Below are 27,489 nucleotides of genomic sequence, written 5' to 3'. Positions count from 1 at the left end.
TGGTCCACCTGTTGTTAAATAGTGGAAACAACCGCCCATCATGGTATGAGTGTAGCTAATGCCGAATCGGAGGAAACATCTAAGGAATCCATGACCGTGAGCTTGCAGGTGATTGGCCACTTGGCTAAAGTATCTCAGAATTACTACTCATGTTGTCTGCTTCCGTTCCCACATCGCTTAGGATAAATACTGAGGGTTCCTCAGCATTATTGAACTGGGCGACACTGCTTTCATGGAAGCCTGAACACCCATCTGGTGTCTCGAAGCCTATATCAATGCCGTATCATACTCTCTGACTACATAATTAAATGCAAACTTGGTAAAATGTCTATCATCTGCTAAATTCGCAATGCTTAATGCGGGAATAGCTTGTTGCTACAACTAATGCCAACAACCAACCGCCGCCCGCAATTCGTACACTCACACGGCCACTTACTACTTAGAGAATACACAGGTAAGTCTTCGATTACTATATGAATGTCAGGGTTAAACTCCCGGGTAGTGTCATTTGTTTTGCTCTCTTTCTCCCGCATCCGGTTTCTCCTTTTCTTTTTTCCCAGGTCCCCCCTCTCCTACGCACGACTGCAGACACTTACATACTATCGCCAGCCTCGTGGCCGCTATCATATGCATAGAGAAAAGCCCAAACACACATACCAGCAAGCTTTGTTTGGAGAGCGAGTGGTTCATTTGTTTGCCCTTGTCCGTCCATCCAAGTGTTTGTTTGTAGCCTACGGCAGCATGCGCAAAAGCACAACGCTCCAAAAGGTCTAAAGGAACAGCAGTCAGTCACTTTCTGTACATGCGCGTACTCTCTTTGGCTTGTGCGGTGATTGAATTGCGTACAAGCTTATAGGAACAGCATGAGTGACACGGTTGTTTGCAGACATGTCCAACCCTCTGGTGATCTGTCATATGCTGCTTCTATCGGATGATCATTTTGATTGCTTCAGAATATACTTATTATTGTATCTTGTGTCGCGTTCTCTGAGATACAGCCCTTCCGCTGGACCCAAATCTGGTCGCATTCTTGTTGTATATAACGCCTTCAAGACTCACAATTCAGATGCTTCATCAGAGGCCTTACATATAGATCTAATATCACTTTCCCACTTGGGTTGATCGTTGTTGAAAGAAAAGGTGAATGTTGATGGGTGAAATTTCCATTTTGGGTTAGCCCGACCTGCATGCCCTGCAGCATTGTTTTCCGCCGCTGTCTAGGTGCAGCTGCCTTGTTCGAGCACCTCAGCCGGACATATTCGCGAGCAGCTCGAATAGTAGCCAATCTCTTCTGGCTTCCTCAGCTTCGTCCTCGTCATCTTCAGCTCCTCCAACTATTCTTGCAACCTTACTCAATCAACAGCATGCCCGGACGCGACGCTGACAACCACAGAAGGGATACCAGCCAGCCAGCTCTTCAGACACCCCGTCAGCCGGCGCGACCCACCTCTCCCTCTCAGATTCCTCTGCCCGTGACTCCGCCAACTCGTGCAGCTGTGTCCACGCAAGGCAAGTGTCGCAGTGTATATACTATTTATTAATGAGCCTTCCGTCTAACACTTTCTGTCACTCCAGTTTCCCGAACCGGCCACTCAACACCAAGCCAGCAGTTCAGGCCGGGTCCCGATGTCTATCGCCAAGCACCCACGCTCTTCGCCGCGTCTCAACAGGTGCAGAACATGTCCACTGTCGAGGGCAACCGGGAGAAGAAAGTCAGGAAGAAGGTCGAACGGGTGGCTCTGACCAGGCCAGGTCTGCCGGCTAAGCCGCAGCCCCAGCCCGCCGAGGCGCCACCGCCAGCCAGGCCAGCTTGGACGGGCGGACGCGGAGCAGCCTGGATCCAGAAGGCCCGCGAGGAGTCCACCGCAAGAGTCGTCCCGGCGCAGTCTCTGCCGTCCTCGAGCCCGCTTCAGGAGTCGTCATCGTCAACAACTCGCTCTCTGCAGCTCCGCACCAGGCCGCGCTTCATCCCAGACTTCAAGCGCCTGCAACCTGACGACATCAAGCCCTTCCGGTTCGTCAACATCGAGCCACTACAAGGCCTGCCAAACCTAAACCTGGACCAGGGCTGGCGCGGACACCCAGGCGTCATAGTCGGCACATGGGATGGAGAGGTGGGTGTGGTCGGCACGACGAGCTGGGGCGGCAAGGGTGCGGACGAGAAGTTCGATCGCGCCCAGGACTTGTTGCTTTATAAGAAGTCCTTCTTCCCCATATTCGGCGCTCCTGAGCCCGTGGGCGACGTCGATTTTGACCGCCTCATGCTGCGCACGAACGGCCCCGTTGCTTTTGCCCACAACACCATGATTGACGGCCGCTCGGTGCGTTTCATCCCCTTCGCCGACTTCCGGAACGAGTGCTCCAAGTACTTCAGGCAGGGGACGAGGGAGTCCGTCTTCTTGGCAAGGGGTTCGGCGCAGAACTTGGAAGAGCAGCTTTGGTACCTGGCTGGCTTGGAACAGGTTCCGTGGAAGGCGTCGGACCATGAGGGTTTGAAGAAGTGGAGGTACTTCAAGATGCGTGAAGGCTTTAAGCCTACGCAGGAGATTCCTCCTGAGGCCCGCATTGAAGCCGTTTGAGGTCCCAGACACACCCTTAACGACTACGCCGCCTTCCTTCATTCCTCCAGCACCTGCGAAACCCTTTCTCGCCTCGCGAGTGGCAGTAGCGGCATTTTGGCGGCCTTCAGCAGCTACCGTCCAAGAGGCTAGGGTGTCCTACTGATAGTAAGAGATACCAGAGCCTGGGCTGTCCTGGGTTCGAGTGGTACTTTTACGGCGAAAGGGGCGTGTCCACGTGGGGATTTGATGCACTAGATGGTACCTCGGCTTTTTGGATGCACTGCTTCAAGATACAAGTGAATAGTGGTATTACAAATGTCTGTTACTGTAGAGACGACAACCCTTGCTCAGTGACTATCGCCGCTGTTGTTACTAGTTTGAGGGAGAGATGTTGTTGTTCACGGTTATGTCTTTGAACAATGTCAACGTGACGAAAACCTTTGAGCACAATGTGTAGGTAAAATTCATTATCGATGATAAGATTGGGCTGCAACATCCTTTATTTTACATGCACACACCGCTAAAAAACGTCTGCAAGTGACTTTAAAAATGACATATATTGATGCTCTAATGTAACCTCCCTCCCTGCGTGGCAAAACCCAACCGTGCCGAAATAAATTCAACTAATCAGCATATTGAGTCTTCCCTCCAGAGTCTATAGATTTACCGTTAACGTAGATTTGTTCAACTATCTCTCCCCTAACCCCTTCACTATGATACCAAAATTACCGCGATCTTTGCTGTGCTTTCGGCTGATCCTTTCGTAGCACGGAGAAGCGCTCGAACTTCATCCCTCCCTACTGCGTCCCGGATGCAGGAAAACTTTCGGATTTCAGGATGAATTGAGTGCTTCATCTACCAATCGCAGCCGACACTCCTAATGCGAAGGCGCTAATGCATGTCAGCAGACAGCAACTTTCCAGCCCACTGCCCAAAGCCTGCATGCCAAGAGCTGAGCTGACGCGGGCATATCAAGGTTGCGCCCGATTCCCGTATTTCCGGGCGGACTTCTTACCCGTGCAGCTGTGTTGCATCGGTATTGCCTTCCTCATCTATTTAGATGTGCGTTAGCGCAAGGCTGAGAGATAACAACTGTGGTGTAAGCGCTGCGAGGCTGAGTGGGGTAGCAAGGCTGATGAAACCCCCTTCGCCTTCGGCGCCAGTTCTCATCCACCTTCAGTCGAAACCTCTGGACCAACTCTTTGACGCTTTGAGTGACACCTAGCCAACATGGCGCACCGGCTCAACCGCGACGCCTATACGGTAGGATGGGTCTGCGCTTTACCCATCGAACTCATAGCGGCACAAGAGATGCTCGATGAGGAGCATGATGACCTCCCTCCGGACGGCAATGACAGCAACATCTACACTCTCGGAAGCATCGGCGAGCATAACGTTGTCATTGCCTGTCTACCCGCAGGGCAAACCGGCACCAACTCGGCGGCGGCGGTTGCTATGCAGATGAAGTCCACCTTCCGCGCAATTCGATTCGGACTCATGGTTGGGATTGGAGGCGGCGTCCCTAGCTCAGGAACAGATATTCGACTAGGGGATGTTGTTGTCAGCCAGCCAGCCAAGGGCCATGGTGGTGTCATCCAATACGACTTTGGAAAGTCGACGCCGAGCGGTTTCGAGAGAACCGGCTTCTTGAATACTCCTCCGCCAATCCTCCTTAGCGCCCTCACGAAGCTACAAGCGAGATACGGTCGAGCTAAGAGCGATCCATGGCTACACATGCTAAAACTCAGCAAGCTACCCCAGTTCAGCCGCGACCAGATCCGCGACGATGTACTGTTCGACGGAGGCTACAACCATGTTGGAGGAGGGAATAGCTGTATGCTCTGTGACGACACACGGAAGCTGCATCGGAACAAAAGAGCCGTGGACAGACCTGAACCTCATTACGGCACCATCGCATCGGGAAACCAGGTGATGAGGGACGGCGCTACAAGAGATCAGATCAGCTCTGAATTTGGCGGCGTCATGTGCTTCGAGATGGAGGCGGCGGGCCTGATGAACAATTTCCCGTGCCTGGTGATCCGTGGAATCTGCGACTACGCCGACTCGCACAAGAACAAAGAATGGCAGCCGTACGCGGCTGGAACAGCGGCGGCATACGCAAAAGAGTTGCTGTTGGTAATACCGGCGGAAGATGTAAAGCAGATACAGACGGTCGATCAGGCAACACGAGGTTAGTGTAGCTACTATAGCTCTATACAGAGAGATGAGGCTTACACGCCCTAGAGCAAATGCGTACTTTCTACCTCCCCTTTCTACGAAATCGCCGGTTTGTCGGCCGAAGTTCAGAGCTTGAGATGCTGAAACAAAAGCTACTCGTAAATCAAGATTGCCAGACGGTGGCTATCAGCGGTCTCGGTGGTGTTGGCAAGACACAAGTTGCGCTGCAATTTGCATACGCTGTCAAGGAAGACCACCCGGAGTTCTCCGTCTTCTGGGTCCAGGCGTCGAGTATGGAGACTTTTGAGCGCAGTTGCATGGAGATGGCAACAGCGCTAGGAATACGACAGGAAAGCAAAGATGACGTTAAGAAACTAGTACAGCGGTGGCTATGTGGAAATAAAGCGGGCAAATGGTTGCTGATCGTCGATAACGCCGACGACCTGGATCTACTTCGTGGTTTTGAGCAAACAGAGGGCTTGCTAACCTTCCTACCAGAAAGTGAAGATGGCCTCACCGTATTCACTACGCGCCATGGGGAGGTAGCGCAAAGTCTGGCCGGAAACGACGTTGTTGAGATATGGAAGATGACGGGACAGGAGGCGGTAGAGTTGTTCGAGAAGTCGCTGCTCCGAAAGAGCCCTCCTGACAACCATGAGATCGTAATAGATCTTCTCCATGAGCTTGAATACCTCCCATTGGCTATCACCCAGGCGGCAGCCTATATCAACACAAACAGAATTCCCATCTCCGACTATCTGTTGCTGTTGAAGAGCACAGACGAGGATGCTGTCATCGTTCTAAGCCGGAATTTTGACGACAAGACACGATATCCGAATTCGGCAAACGCAGTCGCGAAGACATGGACGATTACGTTCAACAAGATTCTTGAACACGACAGATTAGCGGCAGATCTCCTTGCCTTCATATCATGCATCGAATGGAAAGCAATTCCGTACTCCATTTTACCAACAGAACATCCCCAAGCCCGGCTAGGGGAGGCCATCGGCACGCTCTGCGCCTACTCGTTTCTGGAGAGACGGGACGATGGCAAGAAATTTGATATGCATCGCCTCGTCCATTTGGCAACGGGAATATGGGTTGTTCAGAACGGGCTGGCAGTAGCGACGAGCATGGCGGCAATAAAACACCTCTCGGAAGTCTTTCCTAAAGACGATTGGCACAATCGCGAGACCTGGCGCGACTACCTGCCACATGTGGCACGCATAGACAAAAACGAACAGTGCCAAGGCACGTGGGAAAGGAGCGAGCTCTGCCTAAAGGTCGGGCGGTGCTTGCAAGTCGATGGGAGGATAAACGAAGCTGTTCTCTGGCTACAGGAGTCTTGCGAATGGAGGGATAGAAATCTCGCGGAAGATAACGCGGATCGGCTATTAGCACAGCACGTACTCGCCATAGCATATCACGCAAACGGGCAGGTTAAAGAGGCAGCCGAGCTGCTCGAACGTGTCGTCGCGATAGAAGCGAAAGTACTCGTAGAAGACGATCCCTCACGACTAGCGTCGCAGCACGTACTCGCCACGGCATATAATGGAAACGGACAGGTTAAGAAGGCAGTCGAGCTACTAGAGCGTGTTGTCGCGATTAAAGCGGGAGCACTCGCAGAAGACCATCCCAGTCGACTAGCGTCGCAACACGTACTCGCCGTAGCGTACCAAGAAAACGGGCAGAATAAGAAGGCAGTCAAGCTGCTCGAGTATATCGTTGCGATAAAAGCGGGAGCACTCGCAGAAGACCATCCCAGTCGACTAGCGTCGCAACACGTACTCGCCGTAGCGTACCAAGAAAACGGGCAGAATAAGAAGGCAGTCGAGCTGCTCGAGTATATCGTTGCGATAAAAGCGGGAGCACTCGCAGAAGACCATCCCAGTCGACTAGCGTCGCAACACGTACTCGCCGTAGCGTACCAAGAAAACGGGCAGAATAAGAAGGCAGTCGAGCTACTCGAGTATATCGTTACGATAAAAGCGAGAGCACTCGCAGAAGACCATCCTAGTCGACTAGCGTCGCAGCACACACTCGCCGTAGTATATGAAGCAAACGGGCAGGTCGAGAAGGCAGTCGAACTACTCGAACGTATCGTCGCAATAAAAGCGAAAGTACTCGTAGAAGACCATCCTAGTCGGTTAGTATCGGAGAAGGTTCTAGCTTATTTCTATAATAAATTGTCAGACAAGCCTAAAGCGGGAAATGCCTTTAAATCACCTACCAACGACCTAGAAGCTGGGAACAAAGAAGAATGTCGGTTCGACCAAGCATTAGAGGTTCTACGGGCGACACCCTCCAACAGTAGCGCATCTATTGCGGTGTCGGATCAGTCGCCAATAGATCAGGATCAGGAATTAAAGTCGGGCAAAATTTCGAAGAGAAGACTTTATTTAAGGCAGCTAAAAGGCCTTTTTAGAAAGGATAGACAGTAACGACATTCCTGTTTCTGCACACAGGGAATTTTGTGTCCGCTAGAAGACATTAGGCTAAAGACAGCCACAGGTCGAACAACCACGGACTTGGTAGAGAAGAAGGTGTGGCTTACATAGATGTTATCTTACTGTAAAGCTCCGACGAGGTCCTTTAACATTTGAAGGTGATGAGAGATTAATGTCGGTGCTGTGGCGAAGAAATCCTGTCGTGCGAAAAAGATACATTGTGCAGAAAGTAGGCATAGATGGCCACATGTGGACAAATTTCTGAGCAAGAAAGATTTTAGGTGTTAAGTGGTGTCTTTGGATTAAAGTTTACTCAGGAGCTACAGAAATAATTATCAGTGCGTGCATAGACTTTATATCGTTGTGAAGTAGAAGTACCTCGCATTTGTCTCGGCACGCAGGGACGCCCGGCACACAGGGAGGGAGGTTACGGTTCGGTTTTTTCTTTTTGCTAACCTCTGCAGCAGTTGCTTGAACTGTTCTTGTCTCCGCTCAATTCTTGCCGTGCTCATCAGGTTTTCTTTTGTGCCAGCTCTTCCTTCTGCTTCCGAGGAAGCTCAATGATCCGTTCCTTGAACTCCTTCTTGGCCTGTTCGGCCCTCTCCTGCTCGACCTTCTCCGCGGCCTCCCTTTCCTCTTCCTCCTGAGCTGCTCGCGCAACTTTAGCCTCAGCATTCTCACGCATGATGGGAAGACGCGCCTTCACATACTCCTCAAGCGTCTCCATATTCTCCACCACGTACCTGCCGGGCCACCTCTCCAGCCCCCGCAGCTCGACCTCAAGCTCGAACTCGAACTTCGCATACGTCGTCTTCCCATTCAACGACCTCCCATCCTTGAAGTGCAGCACGGGCAAATCCAAATGCGGCTCCGCACTATCGGTGTTGCCGCTGCGGACCAGCAAAAAGGTGCGCAGAAACTTCTCCCTCTTCTCATCATCACCGTGCGCCGCCGCCATGATGTGCAGCGCCTTCCCGCCGAGCGACGTGCACGAGATAATGCTCGTCTTTCCGCTATCGTCCCAGCTGCGCGCACGATGCCCGGGTGCCCGCCGTGCCACTCGCCGTTCGGAATCCACGTAACACGATCAGCCCGACGCTGCAGGTCCGCCGACGGCGAGCCCGCAGGTCCGGATCGCTGGGGCGTCGTGCGCATATCAGGCTTCGGGAGGCCTCGGTGCCGGACGTCGCCGTTGATCAGAAGCTGCTGCTGCTGCTGCTGGTATTATGGTGAGTATGATGATGATGATGATGATGGCGTGACGGAGGGAGGGGGGTATTGGCGGGGGTTGTTGTTGTTGTAGCGGGGGGACTTAATGTGGGAAGAAGGGGGGGTAGCTACCGGGGGGTGGTGGTCCGCTGCTCGCAGCGGCGGTCGGCGAGAAAGTGTTCATGCTCAGGCCGCCGAATGATCGCGTCCTCATTGCGCGGGGAGCGGTCGGGGGACGGAGGCCTTGGAGCTGAAGAGTCGTCGCTAAGCCAGACCTCGCATGTCGTGCAACGGGTAGCTGAGGCCTAGAGGGGGGGCCAAGCGATAGAGAGGACATGTTGGTGTGAAGAGATTCGTCGCCCGGTGAGAAGTCCAGCTTCTCCGGGATTGACGAGTCAGTGTTGGATGCTTGGTGTTGCATCTTGTTTGGAGGAGAGAGAGTTTTCTCGTGGGATGTTACTTTCCTGTATCTTGGTTTAGTTGAATAGCGTGCTGGATTTTCGGAAACTTTTGAGTGCGTCTGAGACAAGTCGGAATGCGAGATTTGTGTTAATAATAATCACTAAAGCCCGGAGAAGGACTGTGAATATGTCTGGCTGAAGCTACCGAACTGCGCGAACGTGTGTTAACAATACGCAGGGTATTCTTGGCGGGGAAATTGTTCAGTGAGGTGTAAAATCCTGTCCCTCAAACGAATCGTATTCAGCTCAGCTACATCGATGTGTATTATGCTATGTAGACGAGCCTAAGCAATTAGGAATGCCGAAAAATATTGCATGGGTGCAATAAAACTACGTTGGCCAATCATTGTCTGCATACATGCCCAATGGTCGTATATAGTTGAACAGGGAGAGATCCATGATATGATGAAATCTGTGGCGTTTGAACAAAGAAAGGCTCGATGTTACTTTGAAAACCACGTCATCCAAGGACTTTTAGAGGCCCAAAAAGAAGAATTATATAGTGTGATAAAGTTTGCAGAGAGACAGCAGTGAATGAAGTGTGCGGGATAATGGGTGGAATAATTTGGTGCAGGCTTAAGCATGCGGCACCGGGGCGTTAAGTTACTAGCAAATAGAAAACAATAAGAAGCAGGGCGAATGTTTTCGATTGGTCTTGAATAGTCAATCACGAGCAAGAAGTCTCCAGCAGGATCCTGTCTTTGTTAGACGACCCTCTTGATGTATTGTCAATCCCACATTGTCATCCAAGATCCGCATTGGCAAGTCAGAGACGTGAGCATGAGTTTTCAACAGCATTAATTCTATTGGGTCAGGGTATAACGCTAATGGCCAAAAGTGCAGCTAAATTCCATCTTCAAGGAGCATCCAGAACTGTATCCTCCTCTGCCTCCTACGGAGTCCGCGCCTGAAGGGCTCTCGCAGCCTCGGCGACCTTCTTCTTCATCTCATCTTGGACCTTCTGCTTAGCTGCCTCCCTTGCCTCCGCCCTCTGCTTGCGCCGGACCGTGGCCTCGGCCTCCTTGATCATCGGCAGCCGCAGGTTCAAGTAGGCGTACAGCGCCTCCAAGCTCTGGTCATCCAGAACGTACTTGTTCTGCAGACTCACGCCATCGCCGTACTTGCAAATGTCAGACAACTCGCAGTGAAACCGATACACGAAGCGGAAGTACGTCGTCTTCTTCAGGTACTTCCCCTCCCGCAGCCTCAACACCGGCAAGTCGAGGCTCTGGTACGTCGGCTCGTGGTCCACGTTCGTCCGGTCCCAGATCTTGAGGTACTCCCTGGCGATGCGCACCTTCTCGTGCGTCTCGCGGATGCGCGCCATCTTGCTGCGCATGCCCTGTCCGAGGAAGCTGGTGCCGACCAGGATCTCGACGTAGCCGGCGTCCTTCCAGTCGATGACCAGGCCCGGGTGGCGGCCGGTGCCCCACGTCGCGTTGGGCTTCAGGTGCACGATCATGCCCTTCTCGAGGTCGTCTAGTCGCAGGTCGAACCGCGCGTGCGAGTCCTTGCGCGTGTCGGCTAGCCACGGCTTGGGCGGGCTGTGCTTGCTTAGGTCGAGCGACGGGTCGGTGGTGGTGGAGGGGGTGCCGCTGCCGCCGGCGGCGGGCTGCGTGAAGGTTACGTCCCGCAAGCCGGCAAGGGACAGCGGGCCAGACAAATCCTCCTCCTCGTCAGGCTCTGCGACACGGTAAGTGGCTGATGGCCTGGCAGCTTGTCCCGTCGTTGGTGTTTGGAAGTTGGGAGGAGCGTAGGTCTGGACGGGGGCTGCGAGAGGGAACTGTTGTTGCAGGTGGGCTGGAGTAGAGTCGAAGCTGTACCCTGGTTGCTGGTAGCCCAAGGGAGGCAGCGGGTACATGTTATTTGCCCGCGGCTGTGTCGGGACAGGTGGCGGCATGTTTTGTGTGGGCGTACGACGCTGGACGACATGGGGGTTCCTGGGACCCCGTGGTGGCGTCATGGCCCTTGGCTGGTTCAGCCCGCCGCCAGCTTGGGAGATCATGGGTGCCGTATACTGGGGCTGGGCGGGAGTAGATGGCGCTGGCGAGGCCAAGGACGAAGTGGCTTGCACGGCCACGCCATTGCATGCAAGCCCACAGGTCGGGTGTAGGCTGTGAAGCTGGCAGCAGGTCGGTCTGCGAGGACCTGTAGGAGCGTTTGGTGGCGGTGCCTGGCGGGGCAGCTGGCTTTGGGCTGCGCCAGAGCCATGGTTGGAAACTATATCTAAGTTTTCATTGTCAGAAGAGCATAAAACAATAGGGACATGGGGCGACATACCGCGATTATCCATTCTGAGGGTAGGATTCGGGGTGGTTCGTTGGCGAAGAAGGTGGTTGGAGGAGAGTTTGAGGTGCTGGGGTAGGAAGATGGCGCGGGTGGGTGGTATGGTGCTTGGGTTTGGTGTCGGCGGCAAAGAAATATACACAGTGATTGCCCTGCCTGGTTAGCCCGGGTGTTAGATGCCTCCGGTCCGGGCCAAGGCTGCCATCGGGCGGGGTGGCCAGCAAACGGAAAGGTCTCTCTCACTCACTTTCTCATGCCTCTGGGCCTCAGGCACCAATCTGAGTAGCCCACCCGCCGAAAAGACATCCTTTGAGGTATATATACTGTTCTTGTTCTTGAATACATTGCTGATTCTAACCAAGTGGGCTTTCTTTGCTTTAAATCCAAAGGGGCCGCTCTCAGATTGCCAGGGAAAAGGAGCAATCGCTAAGCCCCGTGCCAAAAGTAATCCTGCATGACTTCACTACCTGCTTGGTGCGTAACCCATGTGATGTCGCTACAACAAGATGCCATTGGAATGACCCATCCAATCAGCCTGTCACTGGTCTGGCTCGGGTTTGCTTCCATCGTCAGCTCTGGGCGTCTTGTGTTTCACTTGATATCGAATTGAAGAAGCACGAGATAAGAACGCCATGATTTGTTGAATTTGCCTATACTAAACAAACAGTCGGTCCAAGAAGATGATGAAGCCCGCTGCTAATAGTGTAAATCCCAACGCATCGTCTGCAAGGTAGGGAAAACACCATGTTTCCTCTTGTTGCATATGGGACCATGCTAGACCTAAAGCAAAAACAACCCCGGAAACATAAGCAGTCCACCTGAATCTCTTCTCTTGCCCAGACATGTGCCATGAGGCCATGCAGTTGATGTTATTCAGTTTGGACTGGCCAAACTAGTGCACTGCTCAATAGTCGACCAGCCTGTAGGACTCCCCCTTCTGTTTGCGCAACTCGATCTGTTGCCTCTGCCATTCAATCGCCCTAGAAAAACTCTTACGGTGCTCCCGTAGAATCCGAATGCTCTCCTTGGTCAAGCAGCGACGCTCAAATTGGTGATTGGGGCTGAAGTGCATGAGCTTGTTGATGTGTAGCCTGAGGACCACGACACAGTTGACGTATGATCTCTTGGGCATGAACATGCCATCCTCCAGTCTTAGGATGGGCAGGTTGAAGTGGGTGGGACTGTTGTCTTGGTCTGCAATCAGTAGATAGGCGGACGAAAGCCTCCTGACAACGTAAGGGTTGTCGATGCCCCCGAAACGATCGTTGATGTGCGGGTTCGTCTCACCAAATCCAGTAAGCTGGATGATTTTGACGACTCCACGCTTATCCCAGCCTAGCACGATCGCAGGGTGGCCGCTCCAACCCTTCTTGTTCTCCTTGGTCTGCACAACCAGGCCCGGCTCGAGCTGGTCCTTCGTCAACTGCCAAGCACTGAGGTGGTCTGGAAGATTTCTCATTTGTTTCATAGGCCGCGAGATGGCACCTTCGGAATGAGCAGTCTGCTGCTGACGAGGATTGCGTTGACGGTCGGTCTTGACGTAGCCTTGGCTAGGGTAGTGCATGCCCGACTGGGGTCGGTAGGCGGTGCCAGACGAGGCGGCAGCAGTGCTGGTGCCAGACGGCTGGAAAGAGGCACGGTCTGCCGAGAACTGGGCATGGCTGTGGTATTCGGCATGGAAATGAACTTGGTTGAGACCAGGCGGAGGATACGGAGGGTATCTTAGATCAGCAGGTAGAGGGTATGACGGGTAAGAAGGACCAGTCGGCTGAGGGAAGCCAGGGTATCCATTATTGGGACTCCAGTATCCTCGACCGAGCTGAGGATCACCCCAGGGCGAGGGAACGTAGCTTTCGTGCGACGGATATGCGCCGAGTGGGTTGTTTTGGCTTGGGTACTGGCCGTAGAACTGTCGCATGGCCCTCGGTCCCGTAGGAGCATGCTGGGGAGCATGATAGGAAGGTTGCGCTCCCATCCATGGTTGCTGAGGAGGAGGTTGCGCTCCCGCCCATGGTTGCTGAGTAGGATGTTGCGCTCCCATCCATGGTTGTTCGGTAGGAGGCTGCCCGCCGCCGGGGGCTTGGAGCCTGTACATGATGGGTGCTGTCCGGAGTTGGGTTAGCAAGAGCCTTGTGTCAGTGTCAGATATCTTACTACTTTGAATCTGATTCGAGTACACGTGTCGCAAAACAGGTGTGGGAGAGGAAGGTTGGGTGTGTGAGGTTGTTGGGCGGAGGAGCGGCCTTTTGCGCGAGCGGGAGAGCTGGCAGCAAAGCGCGTGACGCGCCATCCCGACTGGGTGATTGATCGTGAATGCGCTGCCCGCCTAGCCCACCCGCCCAGCGCCGCAGCTCGATGATCCCACAGTCACAGGCACGGCACCAAGACACCCAAGCTGCTCCAATAGCCTCCCTCTTCCTGCCAAGTCCTCAAGAACTGTTGCTTGAAGACACTGACCCAAGAATAACACCTGATGTTTTGCAGGAACAACGCATGGCTTCTGGGATCCAACTCGCATTCTCGTCATCTTTCTTCGATACTTTACACTACGCGACCAGAGACCTCGAGATCCTGCAAGACTTCCCTTCTGTCACTGAATGTAGATTTGCGCGCTGGCGATGGAGGCGACTGCAGCAACGGAGAGCCCGAAGTTTCCATCTCTGCGTGCCAACACCACAACATCGCAATGAACCCTTGCTATGGTATCTTTCGATGCGCTCTCTACTGTTCGCTCATTCATCTGTTTTAAGCAACGAAGTCCAGGTCCACCACGACACGCCCACCCCAACGCGACACCCACCAGCGACAACTGAAGTATTTGATGCGGCAAGAGAGCAAAGCGCAAAGGAGATAGATATAGCGTCGTGGGGACATGCGGTCGAGCGGTCGGAATCGCGTTTCTCCGGGGATTTTCGGCGTGCGGAGGTTCTGATTGGTCGCATGAGAATTTCCTCTTCAGGACTCGCTCTACAACACGGGAACACGGCGAAGAGGAAAGAGGAAAGATGCCAAACTCGAGTGGCAACCGTCGCTTCATCTGCTTTGTCGGAAAGTGGCTTCACCGAATATGCCGGGTGAAAAGACGGATGAAATCGAACCAATTTGACCGCTACGCATGCGCCTTGCCAGTCGCAGCGGCGCAAGCGGGAAAGTATGCCAACTACCATGCTACGGGCGGAGCGCTTGCCGTCACAGAGCTGCTCACGCATCCCGCACTGTGATCCTTCGACGAAGCGACACCCACGCAAAGCCCTCATTCCCCTGAAAGTCTACCTTTGACGGTGCGTGGTGGTAGAATGACACCAAGACTCAAGTGCTTGAATGGTTCGAGTGTTAACAAGGGATAACACTCTATCAGCATTCATTGTTCTACAACTGAGCATTCCTGTGAGTACCAGTCTCCTTCTCGAATCACCACTTCAAAGGCGGAAACAGCGTGTTGCCATTCATCTCGATTGGTCTGCCATATTTCTTCTACTGGCGTACGTCCCATCATCCTCAACGCGGAGCTTGCGGTGGCTCTGGAACTCGCTGCCGAATCTGTGTTTCCAGAAGAACGAGTATGGGAACCCCGTTCTCATTCCGGGCGAGCTCTTCGTGACGTTCGGGCGGAGTGTTGCGCTGGCGCTCGGTGTTGGCATCTGGGCGCGCCCAGAACCATATCAAGAAAGCGCGCACGTTGCCATAACCCAAAGCCTCACCGCCTGCTACTCCGCCGCCTTTTTTCCACAAAGTATGCAGCACGTCGCTGAGGATTCTGCCGCATTTGTCGCACGGTGAATACTGCCTTTCTACGCGCACATCAGTCGCTTCGCAGCGCGCCAACGCTTCTAACAGACGCTCGAACCAGTCGCGGTGGAATCACTCCATGTCGCGTGGTCCCTCTTCATCCTTTTTTCGTCCTCTCACGCCATTGCCTCCACCACAATCAGAGCGCAATCCCTCCATATGACACGCAGCCAGCAGAACATGTACCTTTGGCTGACCTTTGACATTCAGGCATCAAATGCCTCTAATTAAGCGGGCTTCAAAAGTGGAGCAGACGTCAAAGTACGATATTCTCTGTTCTTGGTATTGCCCGTTGTAGGTCTGGCCGTTTAATGGTTGCACGGCGTTGAGATTCTCTAAGCCAAGCCATATCTACCATTGACAGATCAAAAGATGAACACTAATCTCAGAAGCCCTGCATTCTCTGCCTTTACCGCTCCAGTGCCTCCTGTCTCGGCAACACCAGACTTTCCCCCCACTTGGACAGCCAAACATTCGCAGCGCCAAGGCCGACAACTACATACAAAGGGCTCATCTTAGCTTCACCCGTGTCTGCCCAGCAATAATTTGCAGGGTTCCCAGGTTACTAATCGCCAGCACCAACGCAGAGGTGCGAGCCCATCGCTGGCGTCCCTCCGCCTTACCCGTATGGTAATAAAAAAAATCAAAAACTCAAAACAAAACAAAACATAAAAGCAAAATGATCAGCTCAACAGCTCTACACACCGCGTCCGGCCCTTCCGCCGTTACACGAGTAAGTTAAGCCGGTGCCATATGTCTGGACAAAGACAAAAAGACAAGCGTGACACTTTTGTGTCGATGCGAACTTCCTTTCGCGATGCGGATTTTTGTTTCTGTAGTTGTGGATTTGAACGGCCTCGGCTCATCGATGCACCTCGGGTTTTGTTTTTTTTTTGTTGTGCGCAACAGTGGCCTCCCAGCCAGCTGTGCTTATTTTCTTTTTTTTTTGTGAAAGTTTCAAAAACGAGGCGAACAGCAGGACACCGTCTCAGCAACCAAAGGTTGGCCAGACACTAGAGTCACCTCGACGATGCCCTTACCATTCGGACTCCTCGTTCCTTCCCGAATTGGTGCCCATGTGAAGCTCTTCCATACCGGCGTTGGAATTCGCAAGTCTCTGTGCCGGTTGCTTCTTCGTGATGTAATAGTCATCTTTTTTTTTGGTGAGGTGATCAAGACTGAAACCGTCCTTTTTTTTTTGTTTTTTTGCATCGGAAGTCGCTGCTCGTTAGTAATCCAAAGTTGCTACCCAAATTTGCAAATCAATGGTATGTCCATGTGTCAATTGACACAAAAAAGCCCAGGGTCCTCAAGGTCGAAGGGTCGTTTTTTGGCGTGTCGAATGCTTTTTTTTAGAGTCACGACTGACAACTGCCGACGAACTTGTTTCCTTCAGAAATTAACCGAGGTCCGTGGTGATCTTACTGCGCGAGAATTTGGTGGATTCTCGTATCAGTTCTGGAGGTGGCACGCGTTTATCAGGTTGTACGCGTTGGATGTGGTCTCGGTCTCAAGGCACCTTCCTGTTCCCTCTAACGAGGTGAAGAGCTGCCACCAGTGATTTTTTTTTCAGTTGTTCAGAAAGTTCCGAGAGGGGTAGGTAGTGAGGTTCCACTCCATTGTAGAGTTTGGGTTGGTTATGAGTAACTCCAGCTGAGAGATTCCGAAGGCGTGAGAGACGTCCGAAAGAGTGATTCCCAGAGCCCCAAGAGCTAACGCTTCAGTGAGGATGCGATCTTATATGAAGTTTTTCTCCTTGGATCAACTTTTTATTTCTCAGCCTTTTCTTTTTTCTTGTTTGTGTTCTTGCCCGATATCTTTACTTAGGGCAAAGTTGTACCTGCCTCGTTTCTCTTTACCTCAGCCGGGACAGTTTCTTCCTGTGCAAGCGGGTCGCGAGACTCTTGGCAACCTGGGGCTTGGATAGCTAATTCGAAGCGATGTAGGTATGCCGGTGGTGGTTAGAGTCCTGCTGTTGTTTACTCATGCTTGCCATTTGCGGAAGAAGTCGCCGTACGCGTATTTCGAGCGAGCGCCCGTCCTAATTCGGGGAGGGAGTACGTGGCTAAGAACCGGGTCAAGTGACAGCGCCGGGGGATAAGCTTCTCAGGCATTCATCCGTTGAATTGTTGCTTCGGCGTGCCATTGGGGTTGTTCTCGTTTTAGCGCAGGATCGTTAAGAAATAAGGTGGTGCATCGCGGCGGTTGCTTGTCGTTGGTGATTCTCGATATGTTGAGTAATACTAGGCAACCGATTCCGGAAAGGTACAGCTGACTCTTATGTCGCTGAGCGATGCCCGGATGTGGCTTTGTGGTGTTGATGTCCTGACGGTGGAAATTGCGCGACTGTGTCGACCTCTCTTGCAGCCTCTGAATGCGAAGAGAGGATTTTAAGGATCCGGAATCCGTTCGCTGACATGTCCAGCCTACTCGTCTGATAGTTCGATGATTCAGATAAAGTGACTGAGTAGAGGTTCACGTCCTCAACACCGGGCGATTCTGAAAAGGGTTGCTGCGGCGGAGACCATGTGGTTTTGTGGAACAGGATACTAGTCCTCGACATCGTTACCAGATTGCTCACACTGGATTCAAAGAATCCGGAGCTCGTATGCTCGGGCTCATATGCCCATCATCGTTAAAGGCTCAATACCTCAACCGGGGAAAGGCCGGTGTCGGTGAAACTGATTAGTTTTCATCTCGTGAAAGCACAAAGTGGGTTGCCCCCAACCTGCAGTCATTGTGGAATATGGTTGCAGCAGCTCGACTGGGTTGGCAGGCGGAATCAAAATTCTTCAAGGAAGGCTCCATCAGATCGAATCTCATGTGAAGACTTATCGGTATAAAGCACCCGCGGTCATCTTCTGAGAACAATCAATGGAAATCCAAGAGAAATAACTGAAAAAGCTTGCGTCAAAGATCGTATTGGGAAACCGCAATCGATTGAAGACAACAAGCTGGCGCGACATATAAAGGAGGAAGAAGCCCAATCTCCAGCACAAGAGCCGATTACGGTTCTCAAGGCAGAGTTGGAAAGGAAGATGCCGAATTGGACCGTAGCAAGCCTGCAAGCAGGTGTCACTACCCGGGAAGGATGGTGCCAAAACGGGTGCGAGTCTTGATCAGCGAATTCAAGACCTGGCACTTTTGCATCACACTCCGAAGAGATGTAGAATGTGATGAGGGTTATCGGTGGTTGGCTACGCGGGTATGTCGGACCCGTGCCAGATACGCCTCTGGATGAGGACGTTCCCCACCTGATCATCTACAGCTTGCGCCATGGGGCTGTGAGATCATCCTCCGAATCGGATTCGGAATCTGTTGTCTGTTGCAACTCTACCAGTTCCTGAACGCCAATCCAGAGACGAGGATCGACAAAGCGAAAGAGCTGATTGAAGATGTAGCTCATCGAGGAACCGGTAATTGTGGGCGCGGTATCGAAGCCAACTGTGTACGGCTCGAGGCAGTCAACCTCGATCTTGAAAATACCGTGCTCAATGTGCAAGTACGACCTCTTGCGGCATGAGATAGGCTTGGTGAAAAGAAGTCTCTCTGTACCGCGATGCGGCCTCTCCTTGCCATGCTCGAACATGAGCAACTGCTGCAGCTTGACCCATTTGAGCTGGCCATCCCTCATTTTTGACCACTTTACCTCGACCCGTTTGCCGCCATAACTAGTGATTGGGATGATTTTTGCAATCCCATCTTCGTTAGGGGCACTCCAGATGAGAACCGGATGGTTCTCAAACCCGTCGATAAGCTCCTGGCTTCTGAGACGCTTGTGGATAACCGAGCTAGGCCCGATACGTCCAGTGCCCAGCCATGCGAGCCTGCCTGGAAATGCCCAGTGAGGCTCTTTGGCAGTGGTGCTGTCATCAGGAGAGGACGGGGGAGTCTCGGGTGATGGTGGGGGCGTCGGTAAAGTGGGAGGAAGTGGAGAGGAAATGATTGAAGAAGGAGGTGGAGACAAAGAAGGAGAACTTGGTGGAGTAGCGGGTGCAGCTGCTGGGCCGGGGGAGTTTCTCTTAAGCGCGGAGGCGTACGAGACCGGCATGGGCGGGACAGCTGTTGAGTTCTCCATTTCGTCTGATGTGGTAAGTAAGAAAGATATGGGTTTACCACTTGTGTTTGTGCTTCAGAAAGATGTGTTCGTCAGAGATCAAGTTGAGCGCTCGATCAGAGATTGTTGGATTGAGGAAATGGAATGGGAGTGCAGAGGAACTGCTTTTTAAAGACTCCTCGATATCCGGTCATTGTTACTGAAAATCTCGTCCATCAGATGCACCGAAGCCCAGCGGTAGGCTAATGGTAAAAGACTCATACAGACTCCTCTCCTGGATGCCGTCAGGATTGGGTGAAGGTCGGTACGCGGAAGAGCGTATCCATTGGAAGGCCAGTGGATCCGCTGAGAGCAGCACGAAGGAAAACATCATAGCCGCAGTGCAACCCTTTTCTTCTGCGTAAGTCAACCTCTCAATCCAGGAACCAGCACGTGTCCAAGTGGCAGCGAGTGTCATGGCTACGTTTGGTCTGCTGTGCCACTGGAACTCTGACGCGGGAGAACCATGCAGCGGTAATGGACCGGAATGGACGACGGGAGCCGAAAGGCCCATGCCGCCCCCAAACTGCGAGCGCACAGCAGCAAGCCATTCGGTGTCGGTCGACTGCTGGCAGAGCAATTGGCGGTGTCTGATCGAAGGGCGACGAGAGGCATGAGAACGGAGTGGCCAATCGAAGCCGAGGAGTGTCGCGATCTTCCCAGGTCGAACGGCAGAGCTGCGGGTATGCTTCTCTCGCAGCTTCCTCTTCCCGGGGCTGCAACCAAGGAAAGCACATGGCGCGTGCGCAAGCCCGCACTTTTACAGCCTTCATCCCAGTCATCCCTAATCGCGAATCCGAGGTGTGGAGCGCCGCTTCTCCCTGTACTGCAGATTCTGAGGGTCAATGACGGTGATTCTCAAATGTGGAGGCCGTGGGAGCGTAGGGCTAATTGGCTCGGCGCAAAAGCGCGAAGAACTCTTCCACGAAGCCGCTTCCCAATTCGTCCGAGAAGAAAATTCTTCATCTCCTAAAAACCTTTTTTCACGCATGAGGCCACGACTACGTCGCGTAATCAGCCGATGTTGTGCAATTGAATTTATGCGGCGGCATCCACGTGACTTGGCGTACTCGAGAAGCACCCCCTTGGGTGGTAGAGGCTGACAACAAGGCAGCTATGCCTTTTCCCTGTTCGCACGTCAATAATTTCAAAAGTTTTGTCAGGAAAGGCCAAGTGGGTTGTAAATAATTACCCGAGTGCACATCCGCACTGTCGATGGCGGCTCGGTGTATGAACCTGTGCCGGATCAGGAAATAGGGGAGAGTGTATTGAGATAGATGCTGGGCTTCATTCGAATAGATCAATGGGCTCCAAAGAGAAATGTAAGGAGGAGTGGACGAGCACTTCGATATATATACTGATTTTCCAAGAGCGGCGATCAAGCATCCAGGCAGAACCCCAATGCTACCCAGTGCAGCCATCGCTGGACAGGGAGCAACTGCACAAATATCTTGATCTTTGGTCAGAAAAAGAATATATATTTGTTCAATTGCGTCGAATTTTCCCTCAGTCAAAAGCGAAATAGGATATTCTAAAGTCCAGTCGAAACTTCAGTTTTACTTTCACTTAAAGAGTAAGGTTAATCCCCTTCTCTGATGGGAACAGCAATTCATTTTCTTACGAGAAGCAACCTCCTACGGCGTACCATTATTCATATCTCGACTATACCTCAGCGCCTGGAATTCGATATGCCTGGTGCTCGGCATATGCAGAAAGACCGCAACAGCGAAAAGGATCTCAGGAGCAAGAAAATAAAGGCCCTGAAGCTCGAGAGTTGGCGGCACATAGACAACTCCTCTCCCACAGGATCTACTGCTCTTTGCATTATGTCCACTTCCTCTACATCTCCGTGTGAGCCTGGGCCCTCTGCCGAAGTGGAAGGTTCGGAACCTACACAAGATCGGTCCGAACCAAGCCCTGGCGAAGAAGTCAAGAATGCCTCAGAGCGAGATACTAGCGCCTCTCTGGGAAATAATCCGCCTGTTCCTTCATATCCTGCGCCACCGGAATTTGAACCTCCCTCATCGCGTCCTCTAACCAGAACTTTCAGCAACTATGCACTTTGGTGGCTGAGACCGACATTCAGGGAGAGCCCCGTCCACCCAAGACAATTAATTTCAGATCTCGTCCCGGAGTCCGCCAAAAGTCGGCAACATCCTCGGCAAAAGATGAAGCAACAGGTCCTGCTCACGCCACAAACTGCAATACCGGGCCGCATCGTATACATGTTGAATCTCAAATATGACTCGATCGTGTGGCAACTGTGTCCAACGATACGGACTGGAGCCGAAGGACATCCGGCGGTCATACTGTCTCTGGGCCTCGAAGACAATTCTTCAGAGCAGGTGGCCCAAGTTTTGCCAATCACATCCTGGGGAGGTGTGACGAAAGAACAGAAGTGGAACTTAGGCAAAGGAGTCGAATACAGGAACCAGTACTATTTAATAGACCACGGGGTTGCTTCATCGGAGGGTTCACCGGATTCATTGTGCCTCTGCGATGGAAAATGGATGCGCACGAGGAGCTATATCTCGATACGCGAAGACGCATACCCCATTGAGTTCGACAGGCTGGCGCTGTACACAGATCCCGATCGCACGGACACCGACTTCTTTTTGACCGATGATAGCCTACGCAGGCTCAAGATGGCATACTCGACAGCCAGAGAATACAGGATGTCGCTCCCTAGGCCGAATGCTGAATCTGCGTGAAGTGGCTCGCATGGTTGCAGGAATGTTGCGGTGTGGTGGTCGGAGACGTGAAGGGATGCTGGTATGCGCGAGGTAGGTGGGTGAAGCGCAGAGAAAGCGATCCTTCCAAAAGCAGAAGGACCGCGGGCGCCTGCCTTCCACAGCGAGGGATGCCTGCAGCTTTTCGCCATTCCTCTTCCCTCGGTCTTCAGACCATTTCAACTCAAAGCTCGCGTAGGTTGTGACCATGGCCATTCTCGAGGTTCCTGACCATGCCTCAGGCAAATCGATCAGCCAAGTCAGCTCCCACAGCGTCAAACAGGATCCATATTCTACCGATCACAGTGTCCCTTCTGGTAAGCACCCCTGTGTTACCGCTGCAAGCTACCGTGAGATTCTGACTTTCCCGCGCTCAGGCCCGCTCACGCATCACACTTCCACTACCAAACAGCCTGGAAAACACTTGCCTGGCATGCAGTCCCGTCATCCGCCCTCAAAAAGCGGCTTCACTAGTCTCCCGCCTAGCTGCACACTCCACACGTCCCCAGAGCGTACTTCCGGCTCCCCCATCCTCGGTTCACCCACACCAACCCCATCACGGTCACGGCTACCGCCGCAGTCGCAGTCGCAGCCGACACCACCAGCAGCTCCAACCACTTCAATTGCCAAGCTCACCGCTCTCCGAGCTGGGACCGTCAAACGACCTGTCACTTCCAAGCTCACCAGCCGCAGCAAGCGTTTCAAAGTACCAGAGCCATCCCAAAACACTCAATCTAGGGAGGACATCTACGTCAGCCACCCGGCCACACTACCAGCTGCCGCACGTACCCCTCGCGAGCCAACTGTCGCGCTTAGCGGGCGAAGGACCACTACTTCTGACGTCTGGGCGCCGCTGTCCTCCTCGCATGACTCCCAATCTGGCGATTGGTACCATTGGCAGCCTGGGTACTCTCCGCGGCCAGGGTATCAGCCGCTAGACGTCAGAAAGCCAGAGACTGTACTACGAGGCGAGCAGGAGCAACAACAGCGGCCTTATGAGGAAGAAACAAGTACTCCACAACAGCTTCGCAACAATGGCGCTCACACCAAGCCGGGGCCAGAGGAGCAGGGACACAAAGAGGACCAAAGTCAAGACTACTCCCAAGAGGACGTCACTACTCCATATACTGCTCGCCAGACCGCTCTGCAGCAGCCTTCGTCATCCAAACAGGTGGTCTCATCACCGCCCAGCCAGCCGGATATGCCGCAACTCATAACCGTTTCACTAGACAAAGCGCTCATGTCAAGGGTACGCAAGGTCAGCGTCACAACGATAGTGTACGAGCTCGAGCCCGCTAGCAACACTGCCGTCCACAAGAATATGGCCAATAGCGTTGCTGCGCTGGAAAAGGGACCGAGGAAGCGACGTGATGTATGAGCGAGTTGGGTGTTAAGAAAGCCAGAGTGTGAAAGGCGCTTTGCTTTAACAGCCGTTTTGATATGATCACCAGGTTTCAGCATTCTCTCAGACTTCAAGAGCGACTGAAAAAGATTGTATCACTTCCAAACATCGCTGAATTTACTGGCTATGAACAGAGCATCTCCAATCGCAGATAGCTTCACAGTTGTATATACACGCAAGTAGCTCCAATCCAAGCCTACTTTTGACCCTCCGTCTCCTTTTCGCCTTCGCCTTCTTCTTCCCTCTCCCTCTCCCTCCTCCTCTCTTCCAACCCATCTACTCCCTTTCCCCACGCACCAGCCTTCTTCCCCCATTGCACCGTCCCCCAGACATGCGTCCATCCGATCTTGGGCGGCGGGCCCGGGAACGTCCTGAACGGACTCGTCCCACCATGCCTGAACAACGGCTCGTCCTTCTTCTCGTCGATCTCGCTCGTAGCCCCCATGCCCTCCCCGCCAAGGCCTGCCGCCTGCTGCTGCTGCTGCCGCTCCAGCGCCGCCCGCTCCGCGACAGGCACCTCCCACCGCCGGACCTCCTTGGCGACGGGCGTCCACCACGACCGCTGCGGGCAGTCGCGCGCCCACCACCGCGCGCCGCACATCTCCCACAGCCGCGAGCGCGCGCGCTTGTACGCGAAGCGCTCGTCCTCGCCCGTGAAGGCGCCCGCCTGGCCGAAGTCCGGCGTCGTCGGCGCCACCCGCCATCCGTTCGCTCCGGGACTGCTGCTGCCCCCCGCACGGGCTGCTGCTGCGCCACCACCACCGTAGTCGCGGTCCAGGCCGAAGGAGCCGGTGAAGGTGCCGCGGCGCACGCGGTTCGGCGGGTCGTCTTCGAGCGCGTCGGGCGAGAGCATGCCCTGCAGGCGGGCGTGCGTGTAGTCGGGCTCTTCGCGCGGCTGGGGTAACGACGGGTCATACGAGGAGATGTTGGGGCGGAAGGGCGCGGTGGCGTCCTGGTAGATGTCGGAGAAGGTTTCCGAGTAGACCGAGTCGCTGTCTTGTTGTTGGTTCGAAGGAGAGTCGCCTACAGATGACGACGACGACGAGGATGGCTTTAATGCCTTGGATTCTGGGAAGAAGACATCGTCGGGCCCCGCCGCGGCGGTGATGAGGAGTTTGCAGCGAGCTTCGTAGAGGGCGTCGAGGAGGGTGATGAAGCGCCGCGCTTCGTTCTTTTGGAGGAGGGAGAGGACGGGAACGTCGGTGAGGATGAGAGTGTGGTATGTAGAAGCCAGCGTGATGTAGTCAGCGGGGCCGAGCTGGCTGGCGCAAAGCTCAGAGAAGGTCCAGGATGTAGCGCCGTTGTACTGACGCGGAACCTGCACTTGACGGCCGTAGACGCGCATTGTGCTTGGCGACCAGGGGATTTCGGGAGAGGTGACGCCTGATGCTACGGATTCCGCGTCTTTCAGCTTCAAGAGCCATTCCTCGTGCTTGGATGTTGGTTCCTCGGTGGAAGGTTTGACAAAGTAGTTCTTGGGCATTGATGCCATCTTCGGGACCGAGTCCTCGGCCTGGGAGTCGGGTGATAGTTGTGCGGTTGGAGTGCTTTCGGCTGCCGTGGACTTTTGCGCAGAAGCTTCCGAATCCGTCTCAGTCTTGGGCACTGCAGCCTCAGACTCGCTTCTCCTGTAGTCTTTCCCGCCTTCCATTTCCCACACCTCGCATCTGGCCTTTAGCACTTCAAGAAAAGGAGCAAAGTCACCACGTCCAGTAAACATGTTTTCGCTCCGGCCTCTCACGCCAAATCTCCATTTTAGGGAATCCATTCGGGTGGGCGGTGGAGTGAACTCCATGCCCGCAGCTTTCGCCAGTTCCTCAGGCATGCGATTACTTGTTGCAATCAAAACGCCACCCAGGTGGAAGAAACTGGTCATGAGGTTCGACATTATTTTCGACGCCGCACGATCCGGGAGCTGAAACTCGTCGAGGAAGAGAATGGGCGACGTCTCAATCATGTCACGTGCGAGGATGAGCAACGAATGCTCGTCGTCAAAAACCGAACTGCCGAAGAAAGTCGAGCTCCGCGTGCGTCTCAGCGCCTCAAGCTTGGCCAGAGTGTCGAGCATGAAGGTGTTGAAGTGCCAGCGACGCTTCTTGCGGTTGGGGAGGCAGTCGGCGAACAGGTCGATCAGCATGCTCTTCCCCGTGCCGACTTCGCCATGCAACATCAGGCCACGCGGCGAGTCGAGCTGCATGGCCTGTTCGTGGCTGGTCAACACGCGCGCCAGGGCCGTACTCTCGCGCTTCTCCTTCTGGACGAGCAGCGAAGACCAGAAGCCGCGTGGGCGGACATCTTGGGTCTCCTCCTCAGAGGTCTTGGCGCGACCATTGGCACCGACAGCGCGGCTTATTTGGTGCAGACGGTGGCTGTATTCGGCGGTAGGCTCATAGTCCTTCAGGCGCTCATAGAGTTTCTGCAGATGGAGGGCTGCGCATGTGTCAGCTGCGGGCGGCCCAGCGGCGTGGAAGCTCTGTGAGATGTGAGCTATGACGTACCGAGTCGATGCTGGGCTGGATCAGGGCGTATGTGGTTCGTAGCCAACAACGCGCGGTAGAGGACGAGAGGATTGGTGATGGCGACCCCAGTCGAGTACTTGCGGACCAACATGGAGCCGGGTATATTATGCAGACTCGCGCAACTGCAGGGCGAAGAACGCTGTTCCGAACTCGGCGGGGATGGTGGAAATGGAGCAGATGTGCGCCTCAGGCGCCCAGCGCCCGCTGTACTAGCCGGTTACGGCGCGCGCAGCGGACAGGCAGCGCAAAAGCGGAAATGCGTCGGCTCCAACTCCGCTGTCGGGTTGCTGCTCCGCACGCCAAACCCGTCTCAACACCAGCTTGACTCTCGTGTCGGGCTAGGGAACCAGCTAATCCAGCCAGATTAGGCAGCTGTGATAGTTGCCGGCCGGGTCTCGATGCTGACGGCCCTCCCTGCCGCTTCCCCCAGACCCGGCGTCATCAGGCGTCCGCCACGTGCGCATCGCCCCACTCGCAGTCCGACACACAAGCTTCTCGTCTCCGGCCGTCGGTGCGAAGCCAAATTGCCTGGACGTTGGAAGTTGCGGCAAAACGGCTCTCAAAGTCATCCAACTGCAGCCGCTCCTCACGCCTCACGCAAACAAAGTTGGCAGCCAGAAAACTATCACAAATCCGGGAAACACTGCGGAAGCTTCCTGCCCGCCGCGACACGCTGACCACCCCATCCCCATCCCCACCAGCGCGCGGGAATCTCATAGTGCGAAACTTAATCGACCCGCCTCTCTGACTCCTGAATGGACAGTCCCGCGTGGGTAGACGTTCGACGCTCGACTCTGCCTCGCCCAAAACCGCCTGCTTATTGCCGGTTTCGCTCACTTGCAGCTTCACAGCGAATGGTGCTCTTTATTGGTTACCCCTGGTAGTTGGAGATTGATACCTGCCCGCTCGGCCTCGTTCGTCTGTAGTTGCGGCTGCGTTCTGGCGATTTTCAACCTGATGATCCCCACGATCACCGTTGGCACACGGACTTCCTCCTTACGCACTACTGTTAAAGAAGGTAGGAAGATTGACGGGCGGCTATTGTTTCCCGGAGGGTGGCTTAGTTGACCTCCTTGCCCCATATTCAGTCTTAGCGGCATCATCTATGCCCGTTGTGGCTGTGTCCCTGTTCACTTGGATACGAGACGATGCTGCTAAGCTCCTGAAATCGACGCCGGACTCTGCGCGAGAACTTCCTGTGGCTATTCCCTCCTTTATGAGTGTCTTGAGGCTTGCCGCTTTCTTGATCCCAGCTCGGATTCGATCGCTTCGCCTGGTGCAGTGGTCTCCTGTGCGCGGAACTTGGTTCTGTCAGAGCTTGCAAGGATCGGTTCACAGATCTCTCGTTTTGTTCTAGTTTCGAGGTGTCCCTGAAGAGCATACTCGTGTCGTTCCACGAAGGATTTGTGGCTCAAGTGACAACACCTTCTGTTGCCCTCTCCACTGTATTCCATAGCAGCGCGGGATGATTCTCAATCAAATTTACGACGCGAACTTTTTAGGAAGTAGGAGGCCTGCCCCAAGAATGGATCTCAAATATTCTTCTAAGCCCACTGTAGACTGTATCAACACAATCGACAACACTGCCTCATCCGTTGGCCATAGCTTCTCAAAGGAAACGGCGATTGCATGTGATGATCACGCATAAGAATGCAAGATTCGTTCTCTTCGAACGAATTTAAAGAGGCATGAGGATAGAAAGAACGTAATTGAAAGGTATATGTTAAGACTTGGTACAACTTACAGGTTGCTTCAATGGCTACTACAGCAAGTTCCATGAAAACCGAATAAGCAGTCGCCGAGGCTTTGGTG

General features: G+C 53.7%; 8 protein-coding genes across 8 annotated transcripts; 3 read left to right on the top strand and 5 right to left on the bottom strand.

Annotated features, from left to right (window-relative positions):
• Positions 1 to 1,364: 1,364 nt before the first annotated feature.
• LTHEOB_9330 (uncharacterized protein) lies at positions 1,365 to 2,579 on the top strand (the record flags this gene model as incomplete). The annotated part of the gene is made up of 2 exons (XM_035518907.1): positions 1,365 to 1,428; positions 1,576 to 2,579. 2 exons carry the CDS (start codon positions 1,365 to 1,367, stop codon positions 2,577 to 2,579), a joined length of 1,068 nt encoding a protein of 355 aa, XP_035368935.1.
• Positions 2,580 to 3,791: 1,212 nt separating this feature from the next.
• LTHEOB_9329 (uncharacterized protein) lies at positions 3,792 to 6,386 on the top strand (the record flags this gene model as incomplete). The annotated part of the gene is made up of 4 exons (XM_035518905.1): positions 3,792 to 4,752; positions 4,908 to 5,030; positions 5,238 to 6,229; positions 6,351 to 6,386. 4 exons carry the CDS (start codon positions 3,792 to 3,794, stop codon positions 6,384 to 6,386), a joined length of 2,112 nt encoding a protein of 703 aa, XP_035368934.1.
• A 1,311-nt stretch (positions 6,387 to 7,697) lies between these two features.
• Positions 7,698 to 8,144, bottom strand: LTHEOB_9328 (uncharacterized protein; the record flags this gene model as incomplete). The annotated part of the gene is made up of 1 exon (XM_035518904.1): positions 7,698 to 8,144. One exon carries the CDS (start codon positions 8,142 to 8,144, stop codon positions 7,698 to 7,700), a length of 447 nt encoding a protein of 148 aa, XP_035368933.1.
• A 1,604-nt stretch (positions 8,145 to 9,748) lies between these two features.
• Positions 9,749 to 10,756, bottom strand: LTHEOB_9327 (uncharacterized protein; the record flags this gene model as incomplete). The annotated part of the gene is made up of 1 exon (XM_035518903.1): positions 9,749 to 10,756. The coding sequence occupies one exon, from the start codon at positions 10,754 to 10,756 to the stop codon at positions 9,749 to 9,751; it is 1,008 nt and encodes a 335-aa protein (XP_035368932.1).
• Positions 10,757 to 12,046: 1,290 nt separating this feature from the next.
• Positions 12,047 to 13,237, bottom strand: LTHEOB_9326 (uncharacterized protein; the record flags this gene model as incomplete). The annotated part of the gene is made up of 1 exon (XM_035518902.1): positions 12,047 to 13,237. The coding sequence occupies one exon, from the start codon at positions 13,235 to 13,237 to the stop codon at positions 12,047 to 12,049; it is 1,191 nt and encodes a 396-aa protein (XP_035368931.1).
• A 4,956-nt stretch (positions 13,238 to 18,193) lies between these two features.
• On the bottom strand, positions 18,194 to 19,009 carry LTHEOB_9325 (uncharacterized protein; the record flags this gene model as incomplete). Its single annotated transcript, XM_035518901.1, has 1 exon — positions 18,194 to 19,009. The coding sequence occupies one exon, from the start codon at positions 19,007 to 19,009 to the stop codon at positions 18,194 to 18,196; it is 816 nt and encodes a 271-aa protein (XP_035368930.1).
• A 3,180-nt stretch (positions 19,010 to 22,189) lies between these two features.
• LTHEOB_9324 (uncharacterized protein) lies at positions 22,190 to 23,134 on the top strand (the record flags this gene model as incomplete). Its single annotated transcript, XM_035518900.1, has 1 exon — positions 22,190 to 23,134. One exon carries the CDS (start codon positions 22,190 to 22,192, stop codon positions 23,132 to 23,134), a length of 945 nt encoding a protein of 314 aa, XP_035368929.1.
• A 220-nt stretch (positions 23,135 to 23,354) lies between these two features.
• On the bottom strand, positions 23,355 to 25,768 carry LTHEOB_9323 (Mitochondrial ATPase; the record flags this gene model as incomplete). The annotated part of the gene is made up of 2 exons (XM_035518899.1): positions 23,355 to 25,588; positions 25,657 to 25,768. The coding sequence occupies 2 exons, from the start codon at positions 25,766 to 25,768 to the stop codon at positions 23,355 to 23,357; spliced, it is 2,346 nt and encodes a 781-aa protein (XP_035368928.1).
• Between the last annotated feature and the right edge of the window lie 1,721 nt (positions 25,769 to 27,489).

This window comes from Lasiodiplodia theobromae (assembly GCF_012971845.1).
Source record: "Lasiodiplodia theobromae strain AM2As chromosome Unknown scaffold_31, whole genome shotgun sequence".
Lineage (NCBI taxonomy): Eukaryota > Fungi > Ascomycota > Dothideomycetes > Botryosphaeriales > Botryosphaeriaceae > Lasiodiplodia > Lasiodiplodia theobromae.
This window is presented reverse-complemented; position numbering and strand designations above follow the sequence as displayed.